This window comes from Pleuronectes platessa, chromosome 9, assembly GCF_947347685.1.
Source record: "Pleuronectes platessa chromosome 9, fPlePla1.1, whole genome shotgun sequence".
In the NCBI taxonomy this organism is placed as follows: domain Eukaryota; kingdom Metazoa; phylum Chordata; class Actinopteri; order Pleuronectiformes; family Pleuronectidae; genus Pleuronectes; species Pleuronectes platessa.
In genome coordinates, this window is record NC_070634.1 from 8,745,141 (window position 1) to 8,772,085 (window position 26,945).

The 26,945-nt window shown below is 40.8% G+C and overlaps 5 protein-coding genes across 8 annotated transcripts; 2 read left to right on the forward strand and 3 right to left on the reverse strand.

Annotated features, from left to right (window-relative positions):
* The first annotated feature begins 80 nt into the window (after positions 1 to 80).
* Positions 81 to 3,844, forward strand: rpp21 (ribonuclease P 21 subunit). 2 transcript variants are annotated; one of them, XM_053430163.1, is made up of 5 exons: positions 81 to 271; positions 374 to 474; positions 1,252 to 1,334; positions 1,499 to 1,633; positions 1,829 to 3,844. In XM_053430163.1, the coding sequence occupies exons 1-5, from the start codon at positions 215 to 217 to the stop codon at positions 1,927 to 1,929; spliced, it is 477 nt and encodes a 158-aa protein (XP_053286138.1). In that variant the 5' UTR covers positions 81 to 214; the 3' UTR covers positions 1,930 to 3,844. The 2 variants fall into 2 exon arrangements, with proteins under 2 accessions (XP_053286138.1, XP_053286137.1); XM_053430162.1 differs by lacking the exons at positions 81 to 271; positions 374 to 474 and having other exon boundaries at positions 934 to 1,334.
* Positions 843 to 3,901, reverse strand: aqp12 (aquaporin 12). Its single transcript, XM_053430157.1, has 3 exons — positions 3,214 to 3,901; positions 2,572 to 2,688; positions 843 to 2,481 (listed from the first exon to the last, which is right to left on the reverse strand). The coding sequence occupies exons 1-3, from the start codon at positions 3,806 to 3,808 to the stop codon at positions 2,354 to 2,356; spliced, it is 840 nt and encodes a 279-aa protein (XP_053286132.1). The 5' UTR covers positions 3,809 to 3,901; the 3' UTR covers positions 843 to 2,353.
* Positions 3,902 to 5,302: 1,401 nt separating this feature from the next.
* Positions 5,303 to 11,227, forward strand: LOC128447796 (UDP-N-acetylglucosamine/UDP-glucose/GDP-mannose transporter). 2 transcript variants are annotated; one of them, XM_053430141.1, is made up of 12 exons: positions 5,303 to 5,484; positions 5,765 to 5,798; positions 5,899 to 5,985; positions 6,275 to 6,342; positions 6,441 to 6,512; positions 6,641 to 6,709; positions 6,958 to 7,060; positions 8,329 to 8,421; positions 9,026 to 9,093; positions 9,340 to 9,418; positions 9,553 to 9,635; positions 9,944 to 11,227. In XM_053430141.1, the coding sequence occupies exons 1-12, from the start codon at positions 5,381 to 5,383 to the stop codon at positions 10,047 to 10,049; spliced, it is 966 nt and encodes a 321-aa protein (XP_053286116.1). In that variant the 5' UTR covers positions 5,303 to 5,380; the 3' UTR covers positions 10,050 to 11,227. The 2 variants fall into 2 exon arrangements, with proteins under 2 accessions (XP_053286116.1, XP_053286117.1); XM_053430142.1 differs by lacking the exon at positions 5,303 to 5,484 and adding an exon at positions 5,503 to 5,620.
* Positions 11,228 to 12,032: 805 nt separating this feature from the next.
* Positions 12,033 to 16,838, reverse strand: si:ch211-121a2.4 (transmembrane protein 205). 2 transcript variants are annotated; one of them, XM_053430143.1, is made up of 4 exons: positions 16,583 to 16,838; positions 15,582 to 15,829; positions 14,439 to 14,602; positions 12,033 to 14,350 (listed from the first exon to the last, which is right to left on the reverse strand). In XM_053430143.1, exons 2-4 carry the CDS (start codon positions 15,679 to 15,681, stop codon positions 14,048 to 14,050), a joined length of 567 nt encoding a protein of 188 aa, XP_053286118.1. In that variant the 5' UTR covers positions 15,682 to 15,829; positions 16,583 to 16,838; the 3' UTR covers positions 12,033 to 14,047. The 2 variants fall into 2 exon arrangements, with proteins under 2 accessions (XP_053286118.1, XP_053286119.1); XM_053430144.1 differs by lacking the exon at positions 16,583 to 16,838 and adding an exon at positions 15,907 to 16,223.
* A 257-nt stretch (positions 16,839 to 17,095) lies between these two features.
* Positions 17,096 to 26,307, reverse strand: dhcr24 (24-dehydrocholesterol reductase). The gene is made up of 9 exons (XM_053430140.1): positions 25,937 to 26,307; positions 24,838 to 24,993; positions 22,882 to 22,987; positions 22,304 to 22,422; positions 20,641 to 20,904; positions 19,413 to 19,556; positions 18,174 to 18,371; positions 17,821 to 17,999; positions 17,096 to 17,709 (listed from the first exon to the last, which is right to left on the reverse strand). The coding sequence occupies exons 1-9, from the start codon at positions 26,165 to 26,167 to the stop codon at positions 17,556 to 17,558; spliced, it is 1,551 nt and encodes a 516-aa protein (XP_053286115.1). The 5' UTR covers positions 26,168 to 26,307; the 3' UTR covers positions 17,096 to 17,555.
* Positions 26,308 to 26,945: the final 638 nt, after the last annotated feature.

The window sequence follows — 26,945 nt, forward strand, 5'->3', positions numbered from 1 at the left end:
GTGATTGACTGAACTCTTAAGTACCTTTATTTTGAAGTAGTATATCGACCATCGTTGAGATTTGTATTTGTGTGGGGCATTTATTGTGAAGGAGTCGCCCGGAAGTGTAGCGGTCACTGATATGAGCAGAGCTCAGGCTGCTGCTGTAGCTCGAACTGTGAAGTTTAAACAAGAGGACGATACGAAGCCTTTCTTTCTCTGATCATTTATTGTAATGGCATATCAGCTAAAAGACAGAGAAGCCTACCAGAGACTGAACTATCTGCACCAGGTAGGACATGAACTGTAAAGCTACTTGCTTACTACATGGCTAACGTGTTAGCCGGTAGCCACCTGGATGTTCACTCACTCACTCCTGGTTTTATCTCCACAGGCCGCTCACTGTGTTTTATCTCAAAACCCAGAGAATGTGGAGCTGGCTCGTTTCTACAGCTTCACCCAGAGAACCGTAGCGAGACGTCTGGTTCTCAGACAGTGAGTTCCATCCTTCTCTATATCACCCAGGGTGTTTGTGGTGCTGTTTCTAGTTTTATTTTGAAGGCACTTCAACTTCACGAGACTGTGACGCTGTTTTGTTTGTAGCATATTTTCAATTCCTTTTAGACCGTTTGATTTACAATAAAATATTTACAGGTTATTTTATCTTATGTGAGTTTCTGATATTGTATTTTCTTGATAATAAGGCTTAAACCCATCCTGAATTGATCCTAGTTGTATTAATTGTATCTGTACTTCAGCATATTCCTCTGTGTATTAATTCCACTAAAAAACTACTAAACAAAGAGGCACACTTTTGCACTGTACAACATGTTAATTCTATACAATAAAAACAAGCACTGTAGTTTATTTTTATTTATTTTTATTTTGTGTTTGTTCCATACTACCTAAAGCACCGAATATTTACTATCCTTTGCTGAAAATAGTCCCCAGCAAATCCACAGTTTACTCCTGCATGTGTAAAGTTCACATAAAAATACAACATCCAGCTTTATTGGTAATGATTGCACCTTTCCTAATGAAACAGCATATTTTTAAATCATTTGCATCTTTGTAAGAGCCAATGGATGAGAGCCACAGACTTGTTAGTCTAAGTCAGAACATTTTTAAAGAGGACAACTCAAGTCTTTTCAGGGGCATTGATGACCGTGATAAAAACCCGAAATACTGCCAGCTTTATTCTTTAATCAAGTTGCATCTCTCCAGCCATAAATGTGGTTTTCCATATGAGTTAATGTTTTCTTTTTATTGCAGAGATCCATCGGTGAAGAGGACAATATGCAAGAAGTGCTTCTCTTTACTTATCCCTGGTGTAACTGCTACAACAAGACAACAAAGTAAGTTTGCCATTGAGAGTTTACCATGTCATTACTGTAGTTTACATTTCCCATGTTTGTATTACATACCAAGTGTAATGACAGATCTTAGGTTTTTTAGCTAGTTTAGAGAAATAAATGTCTTATTAAGATTTGCTAATCTATTTTTTACTTTGTCTCCTAAGGGAAAAAACGCAAGACTCGCTTCACCGTGGTGACGTGTCTCAGCTGTGGCCAGAGCAAGAAGTTTCTGAATAATCCAGATTATTGTTTATGGGTGGATAACCCCAAGGCTCAGATGGATCAACAAAAACCACCAGGTGATGATTTTCAAATGAACACTACACACTATCATTACTATTACTATCACTGTGTAAATTGGCTTCACAAACATTTGAAATTAGAATGAAGCCACAAACTCATACTTTTGAACTTCCACTCAGGGAATTAATACTTTTTTGAATGTGTTGCACTTGGTACTGAATGTTTTCTTTTTATTCCCTCTTTGTCCACAGATTCAGGCCATTCTGCTCAACATCAGACAAAAAAAGACAAAAAAGCTGATGGGTCACAGGCCTCTAAATCCAGCGCCACCCAGAGTAAAGACGGCACATAACAGCAGTTACTCTCTTCTGACCTCGATATCTTGATGTCTGATATTGCTTTTTTTATAAAGTGTGTGCTGCTGTGTTGAACATGCACAATCAGATGAAGCTGCTGTATATTTTTCTAAATAACAACTCTTCACTTCTGTCATACCTTAATTTCATTCTGTTGATTTAGAGAATGTTTGGCTTCTGTACCATCTGTGGCTTGTGTAACTGCCTGTTGTGTCATTCTGATTGATGCCACCAAATGGTCTTGATTTCATTGAAAATAGCAGACAAAAACAGTGAAAGTATGTAAATTTGAGGTATTATTATTAGTAGTTTTTATTTCTATAATTTTAAATTCTGTAGATGCTTGTTAGGTTGAGATAAAAATATCTTGACTTTTATCGATCTACTAACTATTTTCCTAAAGTGCTGATTGCTGTTCTTTCACACTTTCTTCTTCTCTCCTTTGTCTCCTTTGGGCGCTCTGAAACGAGTTTTATTGGAGTAGAAAAGGTTCTTGGCAAAAATCCTTGGAATATGTCCCATGTACAAGAGCAGACCCAGGATCATGCCTACAACACAGACCAGTCACTGTTAGCAACATGTTCACTTTGTAGAACTGACACTGATATGCATGTATATTGAATTTAACTATAGTTTACCTGTGAGCGGGCCCAGCCAGTAGACCACCATGTACTCTGTGAGGGTAAATCCAGGGCAGTGGAAGGTGAGGCCGTAAGACAAAGATGGGTTTATATAAGCTGAGGTGAAGACGCTGGCTGCAAAAAGGAAAATCAAGTTTGTTAGTTGTTCTTCGTTTCATCGGTGAAACAAGGTTTTTTTTTTAATGTAAAAGAAGGGGGACAGAGAAAATAACTCCTATGAACACCTAAAATACAAACATTTAAAGCTCTGAGGGAAAAAGTGTATGATAAGAAAAGGACGATTTAATTTATAAGTTGGTTGTAAACAAATGATTGAAAACATTTTGTGTAATTATTTCTGAGTTTCACAATCTGACTTTGTCTGGAGAGTCAAAGTAAACTTCTGGTCTAATATTTTTTTCTATTCTCTGTTACCTTGTGGGTGCACAGACTCTGATCTCAAACTACTGCACATTTACTGAGCCAAAGCAGAGAAACCAATCTGATGGGTTTTTTTGTTTTTTTTGATAAATGTATATTTTTGTCTCTTCATTTTTCCTGCTCGCATTTCCCTTATTGATAAATAAAAAGTTTTGTTGTAAAAGGGAATTTTGAAGTGTCATTTTCGAGATGACTTCTCCAGGTCCAGCTCAAATTTACCTGTATGGGACAGGAATGTGAGGAGGACAGCAATCAGAGGGACCCGGATCAAGGCAGATCTGCGTCGCAGGTTTAGATGGACCAGGTGAAAGATACAAGCACAAACACACTCTGTAAAGAAACCCTGAAGCAAAGAGACCAGCAGGGACGTGCTGCACGACGAGGCCATCAGGTTTTTGATCATGTGCATGTCAGTCAGCTCCAGGCTCCAGTAGTACCCAGCAATATGGATTGCTAAATGTGCCCCGAGGAACTGGGAGACGACCGACAGCAGAGTGGGAAGAATGGAGGCCTCCAGCTGCAGGAACCTCAGCACAACCTGGTTAGGATTCCCTGATGCTCCACCACAGACCACACCGTGGGTCAGCAGCACCACAAACAGCATGGTCACGGTCACATCAGGACCCAAGCCCCCAGCCCACTGACCCACCTCTACTATGGTCTGCACCTCCAGCCAGCAGCCCACCAGCATGAAAGAGGAGGCAAACTCCAGAACGAAGCTCAACTGAGACCATTTTTTAAGAAGAGTCCGTACTAACGCTGCAAAAATCACCAAAGCCACAAAGTAGCCGAGAGATGCGTTCAGTCCAGACATGGCTCAGGTCAGATTGGTCCTCTGCTGCTGCTGTTTCTCCTCAAAAAGGATCAATGTTGGGTTTGATTCAACAACTGTGCTCTCTGTTTGACAACGTGGCACATGGAGGGAGACACCTTATCAGCGACACGTCAGGTTTTTCTCTCACAACCACCTGCCAAAATACACATGGGTCAGGTCATGAAGCTGGCCTTCATTCACTGGTCATTTATAATTAGAGCAAAGCTCAATGCTCCATCTCCTCTCTAGAAGATTGTAGTATACTGTGACCCCCCACCCCACCCCACCTCTTTGTATGAAAGGTTATTTATTAATAAAATTGCCCCTTTCTCAATCAAGCTAAACAGATCAAGAAAAATTATGGTAAATTAAAAGACCACTAACTTCCATTGCATTCATGATTAAAAGGGATGGTCGTCCAGCGAAAGGCAAAAACGGACTGTAACAGATTCATCTGAGTCTGCAGCGGTACACTTGTGGTTTTTTATCTTCAAATTGTGACAACTGCATATCCTGTGTTGCATGCAAACACAAGTGACTTTACGAGGAGTATCTGACATTAGTAACAGTCATGTTAAATAAGATATTACAGTGAATCTGTTCTGGTTGGAACTGATGGAGAGTGAGAGGATTTCCCAGGAAGAATGGGAGAAATGGCTCAAATCCAGCACAAAGCTTGTAGACGCTTAGCAAAAAAGACTCAAACCCCTGAATACTGCTGCTGAAAGGATAACGACAGAGTTCTGAATTATAGGGTCAAATATTTGTTTCCTTCGACACCTTGTGGTTGAACAGTTAACATTACATCAAAAACTGGTAAAAACAGAAGCAAAGATTGTGATTAGCTGAAAAATACAATATCAGCTCCTGCTGTACACTAATAAATCATAGACGTGTTTGGACTTCAAACACTTTTTTAAATGTTATGTAATGTTAAAAAAAACTATATATATATAGATATATATATATATATAGATATATATATATATCTATATATATATATACCACAATGTATACGCATGTAATATGTTTTAACATAGAATTTCAGTTATACAGCATTGTATTATCATATTTATTTAATAACTTGTTTTATGTATTGTATTATGTACAGTGTAAAGAATTCTTCAAGTATTTAATTGGACTTTTTAACAAGTGACATGGCACCGGTACCGTAACACCTCGAATAGACAAGCAGCGAGTGGCCTGACGGGGATTTTTAACAGATGAGGGTTCACTTGATCTCCGTAAATGTCTCCAATCCAGCTCCTGCTTTAAAGTTTGTAACAAGTGACCGAAGTGTGTTTGTGTTTTCAGCTCTGTGTGTGTGTACGTGAGAGGTAGCCAGGTGTTAGCTGCGCAGATACACTAGCATAAAAAGTTGGGTGCTATGATGTTCAGACCCTGAGGGGGCGGAAATTGTGAAACGTGTGTGTGCGCGCGCATGAGCGAGTGTGCGCGTGTGTGTGTGTGTGTGTGTGCGTGCGCGTGTGTGCGTGTGCGTGCGCGTGTGTAGCGGTGCCGTGATGGCATGGGAAGAGTCGACAGTCAGAGAGGAGTGAGAACTTGTCGGGGATGGCGGACAAACCTGTGTTCGTGAAGCTGTTCGCCGCCGGGTTTTACGGTGTCAGCTCGTTCTTCATCATCGTGGTGAATAAGAGCGTCCTCACTAACTACGGGTGAGCGGCTTTTATATCGGAGACGCTTCTATAACGGTTATTAGTGGAGAAGCTAACGTGTTAGCTAAGCTAGCTAGTGGAAGTTGGGTTGGCCGAAGTAGGGGAGCCAGACCCCGGTGGAGCTCCTTAGCTAACGGTAACTTTTTGGCTAGCGAGGACCCGTTTCAAAGTGCAATGTTTATTAGCAAGTTAGCAAGCTAATTGCCCCATAAGCTGCTAGTTTACGTTGTGCTCATCCTGTAAGGTTCACTGGGACTAACCGGGCTCTAACTGTTTTCAGGTTCCCTTCTTCAATATGTGTCGGCATTGGACAAGTAAGTTGAATGTTTCTCCCTCGTGCACATCAGCAAACACCACATTGAAAACAGGCAGAGCCACAAAGCCCTTCTCCATTGAACGTGTGTCTGTGTGCAGATGTTGGCCACAGTGGTCGTGCTGTGGGTGGGCAAGGCTGCGAAGGTGATCAGCTTCCCGGACTGCGATGAGAGTATACCTCGCAAGGTGAGACGACCCTGTTCCTCGGTTTTTTTGAATGAAGCATGTCCACTGCAGGCTTCCATAGATGTCTTCTTCAGCTGGACAGTTTGTCCCAAACTCAAATATATTCACTGTACCGTCGTGTAAGTCAAACTTTGAGCAGATGATGTATATAATACAACAGGGATGTACGTATAACAACATTTGAGACATTGATGCAGGATGCTTTTGTCATTTTGCTTTTGTCAAACAAATAAACTATTGGATTGTAGCCGTGTCTGATGCCTACATGTATTTTCCCCTTGATTTCCAGACATTTCCTCTACCTCTTCTTTATGTGGGAAATCAAATCACTGGGCTGTTTGTAACCAAAAGGCTAAAGTAAGTCTCCGCCGCTGCACTACCCAGGCTGGATGAGGCTCAAAGAATTTTTTTTTTTAGTGTCAATAACGATTGTTATCTATGTCCACCTCCACCAGTCTGCCGATGCTTACTGTCCTCAGGAGGTTCTCCATTTTATTCACATTGCTGGCAGAGGGATTTCTGCTCAAGTAAGACAACTCACATTCCCTGTCATTTAAACTGTGACTTTCTCCTTGACCTGTATCGTCGGCTTTCATTTGCTGCTCAAAGGGCTCAGATTGAATTTAATAGCTCTCCTGTCTCTGACCTTTGACAGGAAGAAATTCTCCAGGCCAGTCCAGCTGACAGTATTTACAATGATCCTCGGGGCGTTTATAGCCGCAAGGTAAGCTCTAATGCATCCAGGTGCCACAGCAGTTAACCAAAGCAGAATTACCTTCACTACAAAGGCTTCTCCTGTCGTGATATATGTGCCTACTTAAAAGATGTTGTCTTCAGGGTCATTAGACACATGTTGTATATCTGTAGTTAAAGGAGCTCTGCTGAAACAGATCATGCTCGCAGCTAAATTCTCAGTGACAGAAAACTTATTTACTCCCTGGATGCTTTTTTTCCCATCGTCTCCGCCCGCAGCGCTGACTTGTCCTTCGACCTGCAAGGCTACGTGGTCATTCTCCTGAACGACGTGCTGACTGCAGCCAATGGAGTCTATGTGAAACAAAAATTGGATGCAAAGGTATGAGGCAGCGGCACCGCCTGATGAATAGTAACCATTGTTGGGCAGGAGCTGTTTTTGGCCTTGGGCTGGTGTTGGTGAATTTGGAGAAAGTAAACTGTCCTTCAGTGTCGGGCTCAAAGGAACTCAATGTACACGGGGACCCTGAGCTGGTTCTCTTCACTCCTCATAAGTGTATTTAATTATTACATTGTTTAAACAGCCCTGCATCTTTGTGGCTCGTTTTTTCTTCCTCGTTTTATTGGCCTAGGTTTATTAGTCTGCTGTTCTAGACTTTCTAAGTGTTTGAGTATCATATCAGAGATGGCCTGTAGCTTGTTTTAGTCAGTCTTTAGTGTCACATAAGCAAACTGTTCAGCTCACATTACAGCAGAGGACGAACTGGATCCAGATTTAGTCTTCGATGTCTGTAGAGCACCATCTGCCAGCACTGAGCTAAACAGAGGTGTGTGTGTGTGTGTGTGTGTGTGTGTGTGTGTGTGTGTGTGTGTGTGTGTGTGTGTGTGTGTGTGTGTGTGTGTGTGTGTGTGTGTGTGTGTGTGTGTGTGTGTGTGTGTGTCATTGCGAGGGAGTCAAAGATGGATATACACGAAACAGTCAAATGAATTCAGATCAGAAACAGGACCTTGAAATTCCCCGAGAGTTTGAGGAAAAAAAAATTGCACCCTTGAATATTTTTCAGAATAGAGACGCATAGTATAGTCTATTTTATACCCTAATTTATATATATTTTGTGAGATTTTTCTTTTACTGTCTCTCAGCTCTTCAACTCATGAACAAGTCTCTGTCTCTTGCACAATATTTTGTTTTGCTGATCTGTGCAAGAAAATGCAAAAGGCCACATTGTTTGCTATTACTGTAACAGCTCAGTTGTGTTCACACCTTCCAGCCCTTGTTTTTTTCGGGGTGTGTGACCCTCTGTAAAGCCTGAGAGTTCTCACTATAGAAATTCTTACCATTGTCACACTAATAAACCCTGAACCGTGACTCAAACTATGCCATGTTGGGTCCTTGGATTTGAGGGAATTATGCAGGAGGTGGTTGAAAAGTCCTTGAATTGGATGTTTGAGAAGATGTGGGAACCCTATGAATGCAGAGGTTCCAGGTTGTAAAGTGGGCTGGCCCCGCATGGCATCCGTACGCTAGTTAGTGTAAAACAAACTGGGAGACTTGTGACTAACCCTCTGTTCTCGCTGTGCTAATTTTTTGTGTTCCTGTCGCTCCCTGTCCATCTGTTTCTATGCTCTCTCTCTCTCTCGCTCTCACAGGAGCTGGGGAAATATGGATTGTTGTACTACAATGCATTATTTATGATAATTCCCACTCTAATGTTTGCTCATGCGACTGGAGATGTGCAGAAGGTAAGTAGTTTGACTCTCCAGTTGTTTGGTGTGTCCCCTCTTTAAGTTCTGTGTCCAGTTATATTCATTAAAACAGCCAAACATCTTTTTTCAAGCAGAGACTAAACCATCAAGTCATGAGGTCATGGTCTTGGTGCTGGCCAGTTATTACAAAGTTTAATCCCAAATTGAAGTGAGAGCACATGTGAAGTCATGGGCGTCCACTGTAAATATGAGCTGTGTGTTTGTTGTGCAGTGTTGGCAGAGACCTTCTGGTCTGCCCAGCTGGGGCCCGGCAGCCAGAAAGGCACAAAGCTGCTATTATGCACCTAGTAGAGTTATTACAGCAGTGCCTCCAACTCCCCTAGCTTGAGCAACCACAGCAGAGATACACACTACTATCCTTTAAAGCTAATGGAAACTCTGTGTTGAATTTGTGTTACAACATCAACTCCCTAAAATGCGACTAACTTCTTTGTTCATTAAGTTTTTTTTCCCACTGAATCATCAGACAAGCACCGACCTGAATTTACAACCTGTTTAGTGTCACCCTTGTTTTTATGCTTCTTATGTGCATGTGTCTTCACTGCTAGTGCTAGTTCTCACAATGTCCCTCTCTTTTCAGGCGATTAAATATGAGGGTTGGTCCAACATGTTTTTCCTCACCCAGTTCATCCTGTCATGTATCATGGGGTAAGGCCAGATTATAATGTATGATGAGCATGTTTGCACACAAACAAGCAGGATTGTGTTCTGTACCCGAGTTGAACATCTGGATTGTGCCAAATTTCTCTTATATCAGTGGCTGAAGTCTACACTCTCAGCCATTGCAGCCATTGTGTAGTTCAAATGACCCCACATTGCAAAAAGATTGGGAAATCTGACTTCATGCTCCAACAGGTGTTGAATTGAGAAATATGATCACATTTTGTTTGGCAGGTTTGTCCTGATGTATTCCACTGTGCTCTGCACCCAGTACAACTCTGCCTTAACAACAACGATCGTGGGCTGCATCAAGGTGAGCTGCACGTCTGTGTGTCAAGTATTAGTCACAATCACATTACATGTCATTTAGCTGCCGCTTTTATTCAAAGCGACTTCCAACTAGCAAGGGGCCATTCACAAACTTTATTCATATTTTTCTCTTTGCAGAATGTCCTGGTGACATACATTGGGATGGTGTTCAGCGGAGACTACATTTTCTCTTGGACCAACTTCATAGGTTTAAATATCAGGTAGGAAATGGGCTCATTTGCTTAAGTTTGCTTCAAATGCTGAAAGTCTTATGTATGTATGTAGATGTATCATTTTTTTTTTCACCATGTTTAAAATGTAGTATAAATATGCAGGTTTCTTTCTATGGGGCTGGTTTTAAGACTGATGTGTTGTATCTGTACTCCTCCTAACAATAATCCAGACATTTGATATTGAAATCCAGTCTCAGATGAAATGTTTTACAATGCTTTGTTCTCCTGCCTCTCACTTCCTGTTTACTTAATGTTTGTGAAGTGTAACACAGTTGCTCTCTGTTTGTGTTTTGCAGTATTGCAGGCAGTATGGTGTACTCCTACATCACGTTCACAGAGGAGCAGACAACCAAACCAAGTGAAAGCAACAAGCTGGACATCAAAGGCAAGGTGGTCGTATGACAGAGACACTGGATTTAATTATTTTTATGCTGACGAACAGGAAAACTCTATTTTTAGTACGACTTTTATTTATGGACTCTTTTAAAAACAAAGCTGATGGGAACGGTTTGGTGGTGAAATCCTTCACCATGACTCCCCCTGCTGTTGCCATGCTTAGGAAACCCTCCTGTGGGATTGTGGGTTGATTTCTATTTTTTGATGTGGTTTTCTTTTTAAATATTTGTATTTTGATACTGTGCTTGCGAGTATTAAGAAGAAGGGAAACAGGGAAGCAGTGTTATTTATGTTAGAACATTTCTTGACAGTCCGACATACTGAACATTAAATGTTGGGATGATGTAAAGTTTCCTGAACACAGGAGCGAACAGCTGGGACGGCCGATTGTTAGAAGCATAGGTGTTTACTGATGAATCGTGGGAAAAGTATGTAACGCTTATTATAAAGGCACAATCCTGGTTTTTGCTGTTTACAAGAAATGTTACTATAGATGCCTTCTAAGAACAGAGATGCACTGGCACTGTCATTATCTGTTATTTCGGATTCACGTACTTTATATTTTTCTGAGTTTTGTGGATACACTGTTACAAGCGTGTTACGGAGGGTTAATGACAGTGATCAAACCTCGTCCTATAACCAAACAGAGTGGATGTGCAGTGGACTGTCGATTCCCATCATGGATTGTGACTTTTAATATTGTTCCTGCCTCCTCTTGGGAGATAATTTAAAGAGAACGGTTTACATTTTTCAGATTAACAGAATGTTTGTTGTGGATGTCAGTGATTCTCTCTATGCAGAATTAACAAACAAGGGGACCCATTTCTTTTCTTTTTGACACAGTGTTATCGCACTTTTAACTGAGGTAGCTCCTGCTGAACTGCCTCACCAACATTTATACGTTGAAATGAGATTATTGTACCTGAAATGTAAGTTTTAGGTTATTTCAAGAGAAACATGGTAATCTTAACCTTCAGTAGTCGGGTACGAGTGTTGTCTTTTCTTTATTTTTTACATTTTTATCTACATCATTTTATATTTATTACTTTTTTAGACTAATATTAATTTTTTATAGATGGTGTGACTTGTTAAGTGTGGATGCTGATCTCATCTCACAGTAACATTGCATTTTTAGCTGGAACAATGTGATGTATTTTTACATTAAAACAAAACTGTTGACACAATGGACTCTAATTTCTTGGTTGGGTGTTAGGATTTCTTAGTTTAATTCGATTTTTGTACTTTCTCAAATTCCTTGTAACACAAAAATGTACTTACTATTGATTACTGACATTTTTTCAGTAATCTATACAGTCTATAGAAAGTCTGTGTTTGCAGCTGATCATAAAGGAAAGGTCTCTCTGCAGTCATACGTGGCAAAGCATGACAAGGCCAAGGATCAAATCAAGCTGGCATGTATCTGACTAATTTTGTTTTAAAAACAAAATGATTTCAGTAACTTTCAACATATTCTGAGATATGTTTTTTTTCTTCTTTTTCTACCACTAAGAGGCACTAAAATTAAACATTTTTCTAATCTTACTAAGGCAAATGTAGAAATCAGACCATGTGAGCTGAAGATGTCTTATTAGGGCCGAGCACCGAAAGGTGGGAGGCCCTATTGAAATTGTAAGGTTTTTTGCTATTATTGTTATTTCCCTTTCGGGGGATTTTTCAGGGCCTAGACATGCTAAAAATATCATGAAACTTTGCAGGTAATTCCAGAACCATGGATATTTTTGTATTCTGGAGTAGTTTGAAATGAGCGCAACATTTTTCAAAATGCCTGTGCTCGGGCCCATTAGTGCTACAACATAACCCTTGTTTATAGTATTGCCTCACTTAGAAAAAGCAGCCGTAAACAGGGAGCACATGTGGACTCACTAATGAGCAGTATAAGACTGCAGAGGGCTAAATATCTTCACTTCTGAAACATGTGGACATCCTCAAAGAGACTTTAAGAGAAAACTATATTCAGATACAAAAACAGAATGGGCCATTGTGAGTTTACTAAGTAACATTTTTTTTTATGGCTAACATATAGACAAAAATTAAATTAAATTGGCAGAAGGTAGATTTGAGAACTTGTTTTTTTATGCAAAACATAGAACCACAGGTGAAAACATCTCAATATAAACCCACCACCATAACAGTTTTAACTATCTAATCTAACTATCTAATTATCTTTAACATCATTAAGAAACTTATGTGAGAATATCTAAAACTCCATATCCACAAAGAGCTTTTATGTTAATATGGATGTGTCCAAGGTTAATTAAATTATAATAGACAAACTGAGTGGAATTTAAAACAACCAAGTAATATTATTGCATTGTTATTGCCAGTAACGACAGATAATAAGCACCTTAATCAGTCCAGTCTGAAGTAACTATTAAAAAAAGAAGAGAGAGGAACAGAGTCCATACCCTGCCCAGATTAGAGCTGTTCAACTGTGTTGAAGTATTTTTCTACTTTGGTATAATAGACGTTTCTCACAGTCACAAACACAAACCAGAAGAACAGAGGTCACAGAGCTGCAGTATCACTTCAGGAGGAGGTTACAACAAGGAGGTGCTGTCAGAGCAGGACAACATGGTTTAAACGTGCACAGACACAACACAATATAAAACAAACAAACCACAGATTCAACAACAATGGACTTTGGCCAAAAAAGGCTCCGACACCTGAGAACATTATTGCAAGAGCACACTACCCATACTTGTATGAGTACAACTGAAGAAATGATTTAGCTTTAATAAAATATTGTCTTTATTATGCTCAGTGCATGAAGGTTTGTAAAATGAAGCACAAAATCCTTCACCAATATATATATATATAGTGTGTCTGATGTGATTTTGAAGATCATCCTGGGATGTTGACTGCTGAGAAGCCATTCAGGTTTTCAAACAGACTTTTGCCTGTGGTTCATTCCCTCTCAGCCACAAATGAAGGCTGAGCTCTCACAGCAGCATAAAGCTGCTGAATAAGGCTTTTTATTTTATTTGCATAGGTCCTATCTGAAGAAGCCCCTGGCTTAAAAAAATGTCTGTCTTCATGATGTTTTCTTTGGTAATGTTAAAATATACCAGAAGATGTAAAGAGTAGCGAAAGCACAGATACAGCCACAGGAGTGGTTGTGAGCTGCCAGAGCTCAGCCTCTCACGATAAAGGCATAAAATGAAGTGTTAGATCATAATGTAAAACTTTCAGACACCAATACATTATTTTTCTATTACATCAATCAAATCAATGGTGCCAGTGTGTTTTGTATGGATTGCAGATGTAATTATTTACTATATACTTTAAGTTTTTTACCTATTTATATACCAGCAGCAGCAGCAGCAGCCAGGAGAGATAAAGATAGTATCACTTTCAATCTTCTGGAAAGCCAGATAAACCTGTGACACAACACTGAGAGCAAGGTATAAAAACTCCACCCAAACAGGGAGAGCAGGACCAAGCAGCACAGCAGCAGTTTTATTACTTAAACATGTTCTGTTCCTTCGTTTAAAAAGCAGTTCAGTTCATTTGAGCCATTATCTGCCTGCATTGTCTCTGGGATTTTAAAAGCATTCCCTTTTATAGACTCCTTTAATGAACCATATTATCAAGGTAAATAAATTTAACAGTGAAAATAAATTGTAAGGCACCAGCCACCAGCCTCTCACTAGGTGAAAGATCAGTCATTAGGCTCATTGCAGGAAGTGATTTGTCTCCCTAGAACATGTCAGAGAGAAATTCAGCTTGACTGACTCTTTCTCTTTCAAAACTGATAAAGAAGTGGGAAAGAAATCTCTGCATGGAAGATAAATCCTTTCATTATTCTTCAAGATAGAAGAACATCGGGACCAACAGATTTTTTCAATCCATTTTCATTTTAAGGCAGATGTTGAGAGACAGACCTTACGTGTTAGATATACAACTTATGGCTTTGATACAATACTAGATTGGTAAGAAACGTTAACTACCAAGCGATGTTACAGTTCAGCTGCTGAGTGTCAGTTTTACAGCGTGGCGAGGTTCTCGGCCAAGTACCAGAGACTGTAGAAATTGCAGCCGATGCAGCAGAGGTTACAGAGGGAGGACAGCAGTCTGTACAGCCACAGGCGACTGCTGAGGTGTCTGTATTTGACATCCGACTCACACAGCTTGGCGTAAGCTTCACGGTTAGACGACAGGCCGATGTCCTGCCCTAGTCCGCACGCCTGCTCAATGAGGTGCATGTCTGCCATGATCTCCGATGTCATCTGACCAAACCACTGGGCGTTGACTGCCGCAACCGTCACCGACACAAAGAAGATGAAGATCTGGTGGGGAGAGAGCAGAAGTGCACGTTAATGTATGACCACAAATGCAGGTTAAGAGCAATGCGAGGATGTGGAAGACACTACACACCTGAAAGGATTCTCTGTCGTCCAGCATGTCGCTGGGGTGATACACGGCGTAGATGGTGAGGTTGAAGAAGGCACAAGCTGAACCCAGGTGGAGGTAGAACGGGACAAGGCGACTCTGAATAAACCCGTACGTGTGTCTGCTCAGGTGGCTGTCCATCACAAAGCCTGTGCAGAAATCACAGCAACTTATTAGCACTGCAGTAAATTTCCTGCAGAAAAACACTAATTCATTATGCCCAAAGAGTTGCTATAAAAATTTCCTGAAAATAACAAGGTTAAAGTTTCCATTTTTGATTTACAGCTGAAGTTAGTCATATCTGCATAGGTTTACTCAAATGTAAGTGCATACATCTTAATCCCATTATGATTATCAGAGATTATTTTGAAAATTTCTGGAACAAATTGCTTGGTGCATGCTCGACTTTGCCTGTTCCCTCTCTCAGGTGGGAAGATGACCATTATACAATTCTACCACAGCACTAACATGATACAAATATAAGATTTGTAGTTGAATATTGGCAGGAAGCTCAGATGTTGTATTGTACTGGACGTCAAGGGGTCATTTTCAGTTGATTACATACAGACGAAATTATGTAGAAAGGAACGTGAATGGCACATCTCTAAGTGCGGACACTCCTTAAATTATTACAAACTGCATAACTGTAATGACTGAGCTACAACAAAGGAAAAATCTGAGCTGGAATGTAGGTGAAAGGTGGCCAGCTTTACAGCTGTAAAGATCACTGAGGTCCTGTTCACATCTTGCACAGGGAGAAACTCCGTTCCAGACATAATTGAATACATATAAATACATGTGATTGTGCATATAGCATAACCACAAAACCTCTAACCAGTTCCCAGTCTCTCCCGGTCCCTCTCTATCAACCCCTCACTTGTTTCTTCCACCAAGTAGTTTATGTTTTCAGTGTTTGTTTGTTAGCAGAATTAAGCAAAACTACATAACTGATTACAATGAAATTGTCTTGGGAGGTGACCAAGGAAGAATCTATTAACAGGACTAAATTGCATTTTAATCATTAGGTCGACAGATGCTGATCCAGGTTGTTGGTTTTTTTTCACATTTTTGAGAATTTCTCAAGAAATAAAACAGTGATTTTTTATACAGTGTGTAATTGGTACCAACTTGAAATAAAGGTGACCCAAATCTGCATCCCCCAGTAGGTGGAGAGCAGCATCAGCTGCAGCAGCTTGACTGAGAACGTTGGGTCCTGGTCGGTGGACATGGTTCCTCCTCAGCCTCTCTCTTCTGTGGTCAGGACTCCACTGTATGCTGCAGCAGCAGCAGCAGCGTGTGGGGGGGGGGAACTAGCTATGCCTTGTTATGTGTTGTCTTGTAGTCTGGAGGGCTCTTGGTGCTCCACTTCAAAGCTTCTGCAAATACAACCAATCTGTCACAAGGAGAGTATAACAACATGTAACATTTTATGAGCAGTGACAGTGAGCTGCACCTTTCAGCCACTGCAGTCCCAGATGTGTGACGTGCAGACAGAAACACAGTCCACTCATCCATCCGCTTCAATGTGACAGATCATCATCTCAGCTCCCAAAAGCAATCAACAAACAGAAGCTGGCTGTTTGACCTCCCTCACTTTTATTAGTGCAGAAGAAAAGCGTTTGCAACAGATACTTCCGCATTGTTGTCAAGGAAACGGGGGCTGACGTCTTACCCGGCAAGAGAGAGAGAGAGAATTCCTGCAGTGTTTATACTCCTTAAGTCTACACACACACAGAAAGAGTTGCAGGACAATATCTCTCTCTCACTCACTCACTCACACACGCACGCACACACGCACGCACGCATGCGCGCGCGCGCACACACACACACACAAACAAACTCTCTCACACACACGGCAGTGATCTCTCTCACTCCCTGCACACACACACACGCGCGCACACACACAGGGGCGTCAACAAACCTTCAAAGTCACCTTTTGAAAGCCACCGACTCAGTAGTAAAATATGACCGTGTGGTTAATGGAACTTCACCGACTAGTTGCTAACAGCTAGCTAAGGTTAACCTCGAGTAAAGTTGGCTCGACTTGGAAAACTATTTCGGGCGTATTGTCCCTGTCCAACACCACGGAGCAGACATGTTTGACAGTGAGAAGTCAGAGGTCAGCCTACCTGTGGTAACAGAAGCAGGCGGTCGGAGATGTGACGGTGAAGCTAACTTCAGAAGCCGAGCTGCTAACTCACTGTACAAGCGGAGAAGAAGGAGGCGGAAACAGCAAGTGTCAGGATGTGCTGCAGAGTCGTCCACTCCACTGGTTCCCCTCAACTCTCAGGTAACACCTCCCTGCACGTGCTCCCTTTACGTAACCGTGAACTTCAATAAGGAGACTGGAAGCATCGGTGGGCGTTGCTGGGAGATGTAGTATGAAGTAGTATGTCTTCTACTAACTGTAAAGTCCTTCACTGGTATATCCTGGATAGTCAACTATGTCCTCATCCTGCAGAATGAGCCATTTCAGAATATATACAAATAATAAGTAATTTTTTAGATCAAGTACATCTGTCTTCATCTATCCAATAACTCGGTAGACCAGCATTTTTGGGGGGATCTGCACAAAATTTCACACTCATTAGTATCAGTCCTGATTTCATCAGGGTCCATAAATTATTCTCTGAGAAATAAAGGACAATGGGGAAACCATTCTTTAATGTACATTTTAAATCCAAAAGGGTCTGATACTGTTACATTCAATCGCTCAATGAGATGTTTTCTCATTTACATATCAAAATATAAGCCAATTTTTTACATTTTGTATCCTAGATTGGCTTGTTTGTATTCAAATACTTAAGAGGCAACCATGTTGTAGCCTAGTCTGGACAAACTAAACCCCCTTTGAGTTTTTTATGAAAACTGAAGGCTACCACAGGTTCTCTCTCATGTTTGGAAGAGGAGGGTGAGGTGAGGGGTATTCAGCTGCAACACGCAACTTCCCTACTAGATGTCACCTTAAAGACACAGTCTCTCGTTTTAGCTTGTTTGTACAAAGCTTAATTCCACCATAGAAAAGTCTGATATGTATCTTTGTGAAAAACAGCTTATTGCTTTTGAGGAAATGTCTTCCTATTGTGAGTTGCAGACATTGTCTCAGTGTCGAGCAGATTTACTAATTTTGTCGTAAACCTCGGGAAAAGCCTCTTTACAGCCCAGTTCCTCTCTCAGTCTGTGATACAGTTGTCCATCAAACATCTCCCAGAACTCCTCTCGGTCCATGTACACATCTGCATAGAGCATCTGGAACCTGCAGGAGTCACAAAGACATATAAAGAGTAGGTGTGTCAATGTAATAGCAATAGACTGTGATGTCAGCTTAGTTACAGATGCTAAATATCCCGTATCCCTTGACTCTTACCCATGCACATCTCTCACAAACTTTTCCAGCTGACGTGTTGTTGCTTTAGCTTCAAAGTTTGTGACTTTAGGTTCTCCGTAAGCCCCGATATCCACGTACAGCTCATCTTCTTCACCTTTGGGATGAACCATCCCTCTGCCTGAAGGCAACAGGAACGGACACAGCCACAGAGGGTAAACCTGAAAACACACACACACACACACACACACACACACACACACACACACACACACACACACACACACACACACACACACACACACACACACACACACACACACACACACACATTTCAATCAATTTGTCCTGAAAGCACAGAGTATTCAGAGGGTATGTCTATTCGCAAGTATTACTTTGATGTTCTCGTGGAAGCATGTGATGGCGTCCTGCAGATTCTTCATGGGCACCAGCATGTCCTGGACCACGTGGTGCTGTTCGTAAAGCTTCCTGATGGTCTCTCCCTGTGTGAGCTTCAACAGAGAGATCTTAGGAGGAACCATCCATCCGAAAACCCAGCGGAAGACCGGATTGTTACCGAATGGGATGATGTCCTGAAGAAAATACACAAGAAATGACACAAACGGGTTAAAAGAAGAAGCCAAAGAGTCTCTGTGTGATGCTGTGAGAATAGACTTTCCCTGAAACAAGTCCTCAGATAGTGGAATATAATAAATTTAAAAGAAAATAAGTTATCAAGCAAAAGTGTCTACGGATTTATTCTTAGAATCTCTGAAAATGAGAGAAGGTGCTGCTTGCTGTTTTACATTTTTTCTGCCTTTATATAATGGAATATTTAATATCTCTGAGCATAAGACTTTTAGTTAGACAACAGGAGTGATTCTAAGATGTCACTTCAGTCTCTGGGAACTTGTTTCACCTATATTGTCTAGATTCAACAGAAATGACAGTAGTTAATTCAAGAACTACTAAAAACCGATGAACATGTGTGTTTGAAAACGTGTAACTCATAATAATAGTTCTCATATAATGAGCAACTAAATATGAAGCTGTTTAAAAACAGTCACTGCTGAATACCCAAGAATTTATGCCGACAAAATGTTTTAGTTTTAAAATAATCAATTAGAATTTATGTGAAAATGAATTGTCCCAGTTTTAATTGCTAATAAAAAACTTTTTTTTTAAATAGTATTTTTCTAATTTTTCTACCATTTAATGTAACATATACGTAAAAGTTTGTAAATTATGTTTGACCTTCATGTGTCACTGATCCAACACATGCTCACTCCTCCTAAATTCCACCAGGGGGCAGCAGCAACTCACCAAGCAGTGCAAAATACTTTGTAGTGTCAATGATCAACACATCAGTGATGTCTATGACAAATTGTGGATTAATAATTTAATGAAAGCATTGCTCCAGCTTTCCTTTGCACCAGCCACAAGAACAAAACCCTTTCAAAAACAGAGAGCACCCAAAAGCCCAGCGCCAGCACCCTTAGATATCTGTCAAACCAATACCATGCATAATTCATCACTCCATTTACTGTTAGAGAACATAGAGGATGCCAAGCCCCTCTCACTAATGGCTAATGGTGTGTGTATATGTGAGTACAAAATGTGTGTTTTGTGACTACCTGAATCTCCCAGAAGATGCTGCGTGTGTGTCTGTGGTAGTACTGTCTCAGAGGAATGTACTCCACTCCAGTGTGGTCATTCTTCAGGTAGCTCTCCACGTGTTTGAAGAACCAGGGTTTAAAGTGCAGCCCGATTCTGTTGATCTGGTACAGAAGAGGAGAAAAGTGAAGTTACATTGATCACACATGTGAAAACCAAATTGACATTCACAATAATACGTAAAGGTGATGAGGCTTTCACAATTCTGGTCCCAGCACTAAGGACACTCTCCCTATAGATTCACAGTCTGCAGTTTATCTCGAAGCCTTTAAAAAAAAAAAAAAACTGAAAACCCATTTATTCACACTGGCTTTTGTCTCACCACGTGCACTGTTGTGTTTGAATCCATACATTTGTATTCATTGTTTTATATTATACTATACCTGTTCTAAACCTGCCTGTTATCTTGTCCTGTGTAAATGCTCTAGTCTGTCTAGAGCTACTACAGATTAATTCCTTGTCATTATAGCTGATGTTTTGTTTTGCACGGATCTTTTTTTATTAACAGTGTATGGTGCAGAGTAAAGTTAGAAAACTTTGTGTTTATCCTACCTGGTTCATCTGCAATGCAGATTTTATAGTGAATGTTTTACAAAACATGAAACTGAATTTGATTACTCTTCAAATGTAATATAAATTAAATTAAATAAAAGCTCTCCAATTCCGCTGGATGTAAAGCATTGCAGCAACAAATCTAACATTGTGCTTTTATTTTAAAGACAAACTGCCAAACAAAAGTTGACGATGAATGTTGTTCCATGACCGAGCTGTTTGTCTGTGTGTAAGTTGTTTATGGTGGAATCAAAATTATCAAAATGATCTGGTAGCGATTTTGACCCAGTTACAGACCACTGCTATATCTTACCCGACCTGGAAGAAGACATGTTGAACTGAAGACCCGGGTCCCCCCTTCCACTGACTGCCTTTTTATTCAATTTCTCCATATGTCCATATCACACCAAACTGGGAACTGCACTTACATGAGCAATTTCCAATACAAATGCTGTGTGTGTAGCCAATACGATGAATGGTTCGAAAGATATGCATTCCACATAGAGACCCTTGTGGTATTAGTAGGTAGATATATCTATTGTGTATAACGACTTCCTGATGTTATTTTATTCATGTAAAGCATATTGTGACTTAGGTCTGCATTAAATAAACTTTTCTTACTAACATACACATTACCTTATCAGGCTCTGCGTGGTCAGTCATGGTTCCTGTCATGATGACAGCGGTGTCCAGACTGTACTGGAGGCCCTCGACGAAGGTGTTCTGCTTGTTCTCCGACACTTCGGTGAAGCGCTTGCAGATGTTCTCCAGCCCTCTGACTGGCTCATAGGTCAGCTTCACCCACGACTTAGCCGGGACTATTTTGATTTCAGCTGCGACCAGGAATCCCAGAGTACCACAGGACCAAGGGACCGCGTGGAACAGGTCGGAGTTTTCCTCCTGTGTGACAGAAAAATAAATAAACAAGTACATGTATCTCCAAGAACAACCTGATCTAAAGCACACTTGCAATGATGTTTCTGTCTTCTGGTGTCTAGCAACCTCACAGCATCGACCACAACGAGGCAACTAATCTGTTTCCTCTAGCCAACAGTCTCCTTCCATTTATTCTGCTTCACAACATCACCACTAACCAGAGGGTCTCTCCCATTACGCATGCCTAAGTGTCTTTGGGTTGAAGTAGATGTTTAAATTTGATAATTGAGATGTTGAACAACCAGGATCATTAAGGTGGCTATGAAGCTGTTTTTCTTACAAACATGTTCATGTGACAGAGTCAACCATCACCAGAGCCGTGAGTAGATTGTTACATATTATATGACATATGAAAAAATAAATAAAATAGCAGAGCTGCAACTGCATCAAATCCACCAAACTGTGTAGAATTCTTCATATTTCATAGTTTCCTCATTGTAACTGATCTACAGTTCAACATTGCTCTTGAAGTTGCTGGTTCTGATTCTGACAGTTTAAGCTTTGACTATTGTCGAGGAGTTTTTTACCATCCTCACACATTGCTGTGTATACCACTATATATAGTATAACTTCTGTACACCATTGGGAGAGTGGGGCCTGTTTAGTTCCACACACACTCCCTTCTCTCTCCAAGCAGTACCAAAGGTCAGGTTATAGATAAAGGGCCAACCAACAGTGGATTATAATGTCTACACTCAGCGATGTTCATATCTAACTCAGGTAGAGACACCAGTGGCAAGACATAAGGACACAATGTGATTTAGGAATGAATACTCTAGGCTTAACTATTCAATAGGATGTGAACATCTACATGTAACATACAGACTGACAGCAATTCTAGACTTTCATGGGTTGTGCTGTTAGAATGGGTGACGCAAGTAGAGGGAGATATATGGGGATGTTGTGGGAGACATCTTCAGTCTTGGGGGTGACAATTGATTATGTAACTCTGTCAGCGTCTGTATATTGTTTCACCTTCTGGTCTCCTTGATGCATCAAGTCTACATTAAAACATTCTGCATAATACATCAGCTGCTGCCTGAGTTCATGGTGAGGCATGGGAATGACAGAGGCACCATTCTTCTGACTCCCAGACGGCATAGCATCAAATTTATTTGGAAGCTGCTTTTTGAAGTTTAAAAAAAGGGTTCATGGTGTTTTTCATTTTCATGAAACACATTTATGTTTTATACACCATAATCAACCACCAATGAATAAAAACAGTCACAAGGGATGTAATAGTTTCTCCTGCCGAGGCAGACAAGTCAAGTGCAGGTACTTTGTGACCGTGGTGATGACGTTATCATGGTGATCACACACACGCCCCCCTATACATACACACACACACACACACAGTGCTCACCTCAGTGCAGCGAACTAAACTGCCATCAGCTAGCACCAGTTCAAATGCCACACAGATGTGCTGAAACAGGCCGTAAATATGAGAGGACGACTCAATGCCTGTACCCATCACCAAACCACCTGCCAGAGAAGGGAGAGAATAAAACATGTGTTCTTTGAAATTTTATTTCTTTCCAGGTGAGAGTAACAGAGGGAGAACACATGAGCAGAAATCAGCGTTTGCCTACTGGGAACAACGGGATAAATGAGTGTACCACAGCCTGATGGGAAAACATTAGATTGTTGATGCACAGTTTATGGCATCAGGAAATCCATAATGAAACCCGATCCAGGGGTGCTTCCAACGCTGCAGCCATTTCCTCCCAGTTTCATCTTTTCAGCTCCAACATTAATCCTCTAATGTGGTTAGTGAAGTCTAAACAGGATACACAGATAGATGGAGGGGATGCAGGATCCAAGTCACTGAACAGTGGGCTGTGGAAATCATCAGTATGTCTCTATTTCTAGAAACCAGATGATGTCACTCGGGGCTGATTCCCCTGGAAATAACCCACATTGATTGTAACCTGGACAACTCACCCACAGTGAGGTCATCTAGCTCCGGCAGCACAGGCAAAGTCCAGCCAATAGAGTTGAGGCAAGCAGTTACCTGGCCCATGTTGGCCAGCGGCTCAACTCTCACCACCTAAAGAACAAAGACCACTGTGAGTGAGCCAGCATTTCTGATGATAATGACTTTGTAATTAATCATTCAGTACAATACAATGAGGGCGGAAACACAAGGAGTGTTAAACAAAGAGGTTATGCATTTAAAAACAAGATAATTGTGAATTCATTAACCAAAGTGTCCCTTCAGATAAAGTGGTTTAATGGCTGAAGACTTGTTTAAGACCGGGTATCATTTCCTTGTCTCTATTTCCCTGCTGAACCGAGGGTTCTGTGATTCCAGATGTCAGCATTTTCTGTATGTTGGTGGCTATGACGTTATTATGAGCAAAGTAGATGATGGACTAAACTTCATCAACACTAAGGGTCTATGGACATGCTAGTAGCTAAACACTTAACCCACGTTAACTGTCGTATTTTAGCAAGTTAGCATGCTAACATATGCTTATTAGCACTAAAGTACGGCCGAGTGGTCATCAATCAAAGTGTTGAAGAGGAAAAAGGAAAAAGTCAAGGTATCAAAGACATCATTAAGCTTCATCCTCTGTGAACCATGATGAGGTCAGAACGGTTCTTCCTCTGGAGAAAATGAATGTGTGCACAAGATTCGACGGAAATGTATCAAATACTGGAGATATTTATGTCGGACCAAATTGATGGACAAACATTGCTATCCCTGGAGCCCAGGGATTTAAGTTCCCATTGCTATTGTAGATTCAAATGTGGCCATGAATGAGATCAGTGTAAATAAATATATGATTTTGATTTCAGACAACAAAACCCACATTATTAGAATGTAATCCAGCTATTTATTGCTAAGGGTCACTTGGTTGAAAAAAATATGTTGGTGCAGCACTCCCAAAGCGAATGTTGGCTAGCATGGACAAAATAATAAACTGCTGCTCAGGTTGTTTGTCTCATGTCATGCTCTCTGAAGTGGGGTTAATAAACTGTGAATTCACTCTGGACTATAGAGTTGTATGATATGATCGTTCTGGCTCATGAAGCAGAGCTCTCTGCTCTAAGTAATAAGTTGGTAACGTAGAGGTTTCTGAAATAACCTCAAACTTACACATAAACATTGTAGGACTATATAATTGGATTTATGGTTACAGTTGATGTATGGTAATGAGCGGTCGAATGGGGCTGTGTATTACCTGGGTACAGTAATGGACAATCTGTTTTAGTTAGCTTGAGTTAAGGCTAATTAGGTTTATGGAAGTGTTTAATAAGTTAAATGAAACCAGCATATGGGATTCAAAGTGTCAACTTGCTAGATTTGCTTGAAGTTATGTTCCTGCTCTGTGTTTGAACAACCGCTCATGTCCTCAGGGTCTCATCATGGCAGCTATACTAATATATATTTACACAGAATGTTTGTTCATATAAGCAACCTCTGAGTATAGAGCTGAGAAATGTCTGCAGAATGAACTATGTAAGGACCGAGTGGGGGTCACAGTGAGTACAGATTAGTATATTTCCATTTAAACTAGGGATAGTAAAGTGATCTACTGGACTGTCCGCATGAGACTACGTATGTGCCCTGCATACAGTGAGTTTACACAATCAACCCTCCTTACTTTTAAACTTCACTTTATTCCCAGAAAACCTAAATCTAAGACGCACATTTTATCGAACCAGATCTTTTTGTATTGACTAAGAAGCTTGTGTTTTGGGAGTATAACTTTTTGTACAGAACATATTTTGATATATGACATAACAGGAAATGCACTTGTGTAATAAATAATGTTGGCTCACTGCAGTGGATTACAAGGACCTAAGCAATTGTTAATATTATTAGTTACTTTTCCTACTATGATGTGTCGAAATGTCTGTTATGAAAAACACAACGTGTGTGATTTATCGTACCTGCTTCTTTGTGTCCACCTCCAGAATGTCCATCATATTGATCATGATGTTTTTGTGTGTTTTCTTGTATTTGCCGACTCTGAGAGACACGGTGAGCCAGCCGGGCCGACCGGTGCACATGAAGGTCTTACTCCCCTCCTTCCTCCACTCACGCACCTGAAATGTGTCAAAACACACAGTACATGGAAAACATGATCTATTAATGGCCAGATGTTACGCGGAATGTATGACTCATTGTACTAGGCCAATTGAGAAGAGTTTCCTGGTATCAATGACTGAGATCAAAGGTCTTGGTAAGTTTTCTCTGACCTGTAGTGACATTTATTTACCTCTCTCCTACTGACCGAATCCTTTTAGGTATTAGGTGTCTGAGCTGGCTGCTCCAACCCCAGAGTTTTCTCAGTTTCTCAGCCGCTCCCTTTGTCTTTCTCACTGAGTCTGATACATTCAGTACCAAGACTTTAACTTTTTTTTCAGGGAATAGTTTAATCAGACTGGAAGTGCAGAGGAGCTGTACAGCCCCTTTCTGGGATTCAAATATATAGTTTTCATTGAAACAACTTCCTAGAAGGAGCTGTGCCACTGGCTAAACTTATCAATAAATCACCTTGACTAAACAGGACTTTTTTTTTTGGAAACTAATTTGCCCTCAATATTTTCAGATGCAATTTCAAACAATGGGATCTGTGATAATCAGGTTCCAATTACCTTTGAAGTACTGAACTTTTTTAAATTTAGTTTAAAAAGGTTTATTGAGTTTTGAGTGAACCGACCCATCACACACACACACACCATTTGATAAGACTTGGAACGGTTGGTTACATGTGAAAACTTCAAAATGTGTAATAATATGATATTAGTGATCAAGTGTGATGATGGCTAATATAGTGCAGATGATCGATATACTGAAATATCATCTGCATAAGAACATCAATAGTATGGTTGAATTTATTCTCATTCATACCTCTACATACATACTTACATAATCTCCCTTTCACTTGATGTTACAGTTGTAGCTTGTTTGCATGATGTTTGCTTTGTATTTAAAAGGCAACATTAGACTCCACACATGCGCACTGTCACGGCACGGCTCGCTCACCTGTCTCTGGATGTCTCGCACGCGCTGGTCGTGCAGTTTGGGCGCAGAGCACATCTTGAATATGAGCCACGTGCGCAAATAGTAATAGACATCGAATATGACGGACAGCGGCAGCAGGAACAAACAAACAAAGATCCACCTCTGGTGAACGATCACGTAGTCTAGACCTTTGACTCTGATCCACATCAGCAGCAACGCGACCAGTCCTCCCAGATACAGAAGCAGAGACATGTCGTCTGCTCGGTTCAGGACCACACTCCACACTGATAGACTGGGAGACTGGGAAACAGTTTCCAGGTGAGATACCTTTGACCACTGCTGCTTCTCCTGTGGCAGAACTCAACCCAGCCTCCAAAACCCACTCCACATCAGCCCTGCACCCTGATAGGTCGGCGACGCGAGGTGGCGGATCGGATACTTCCAATGCTCCCTCCTGGTTGGTCAAAACCGGCCAGCGGGCGGGCTCGCACGCGGAAGCTCCACGCTCATTGGTAGGAATCTAATTTTCGGGAGACGGGCTCTCTGATGTTAAACCAATCAGGATGCAGAGGTTGTCACGCCATAAAGCTGTTCTCATGGTTGTGTCTCTTCATTATCAGCCCTGGAGAAAGAGCAGAGGAGAATAGAAAGGAAGTCTGAGCAAAAAGGGACATATATTTCCTGGAAAGTTGCTTAAGAATCCAAACTTTATTCATATCAGCACATGATTACAAACAGATATGAATCTTGACTTTTAAATAGAAGCCACAAATAAACCATGATAGAGTCCAAGCGTTTGTTGGACTGATCTGATACAAACATTCATGGTTCCAAAGGACGATTTCTACCGAACTTTTCATTTACTTCTACCATCTATTCAAAAATGTTAATATGATCATGATCATGTCCATTGTTTTATGACTAAGGTGTACATTTGTTAGTCAGTGTCATAGACAGAAACTGAAAAGTCGAAGCACATTTGTATTTCCACGTTAACATCTGAGACTGCTGAGACTGACTTATGATAGGG

Excerpts from the sequence above, each read along its gene's own strand:
- LOC128447796 (XM_053430141.1), top strand. The coding sequence starts at position 5,381 with ATGGCGGACAAACCTGTGTTCGTGAAGCTGTTCGCCGCCGGGTTTTAC. Across the intron at positions 5,799-5,898 it reads TATGTGTCGGCATTGGACAA|ATGTTGGCCACAGTGGTCGT; the intron begins GTAAGTTGAATG and ends GTCTGTGTGCAG. Across the intron at positions 7,061-8,328 it reads AACAAAAATTGGATGCAAAG|GAGCTGGGGAAATATGGATT; the intron begins GTATGAGGCAGC and ends TCGCTCTCACAG.
- aqp12 (XM_053430157.1), bottom strand. The coding sequence starts at position 3,808 with ATGTCTGGACTGAACGCATCTCTCGGCTACTTTGTGGCTTTGGTGATT. Across the intron at positions 2,689-3,213 it reads CACATTCCTGTCCCATACAG|CCAGCGTCTTCACCTCAGCT; the intron begins GTAAATTTGAGC and ends TCCTTTTTGCAG. Across the intron at positions 2,482-2,571 it reads CTGGCTGGGCCCGCTCACAG|GCATGATCCTGGGTCTGCTC; the intron begins GTAAACTATAGT and ends TCTGTGTTGTAG.
- dhcr24 (XM_053430140.1), bottom strand. The coding sequence starts at position 26,167 with ATGTCTCTGCTTCTGTATCTGGGAGGACTGGTCGCGTTGCTGCTGATG. Across the intron at positions 20,905-22,303 it reads GTTTAGTTCGCTGCACTGAG|GAGGAAAACTCCGACCTGTT; the intron begins GTGAGCACTGTG and ends TCTGTCACACAG. Across the intron at positions 18,000-18,173 it reads GCTTCCACGAGAACATCAAA|GTTTACCCTCTGTGGCTGTG; the intron begins GTAATACTTGCG and ends GTGTGTTTTCAG.
- rpp21 (XM_053430162.1), top strand. The coding sequence starts at position 1,061 with ATGGATGAGAGCCACAGACTTGTTAGTCTAAGTCAGAACATTTTTAAA. Across the intron at positions 1,335-1,498 it reads TGCTACAACAAGACAACAAA|GGAAAAAACGCAAGACTCGC; the intron begins GTAAGTTTGCCA and ends TTGTCTCCTAAG. Across the intron at positions 1,634-1,828 it reads GGATCAACAAAAACCACCAG|ATTCAGGCCATTCTGCTCAA; the intron begins GTGATGATTTTC and ends CTTTGTCCACAG.
- si:ch211-121a2.4 (XM_053430143.1), bottom strand. The coding sequence starts at position 15,681 with ATGTCCACCGACCAGGACCCAACGTTCTCAGTCAAGCTGCTGCAGCTG. Across the intron at positions 14,603-15,581 it reads TTGGGTCACCTTTATTTCAA|GCTTTGTGATGGACAGCCAC; the intron begins GTTGGTACCAAT and ends ATTTCTGCACAG. Across the intron at positions 14,351-14,438 it reads ACGACAGAGAATCCTTTCAG|ATCTTCATCTTCTTTGTGTC; the intron begins GTGTGTAGTGTC and ends TCTCCCCACCAG.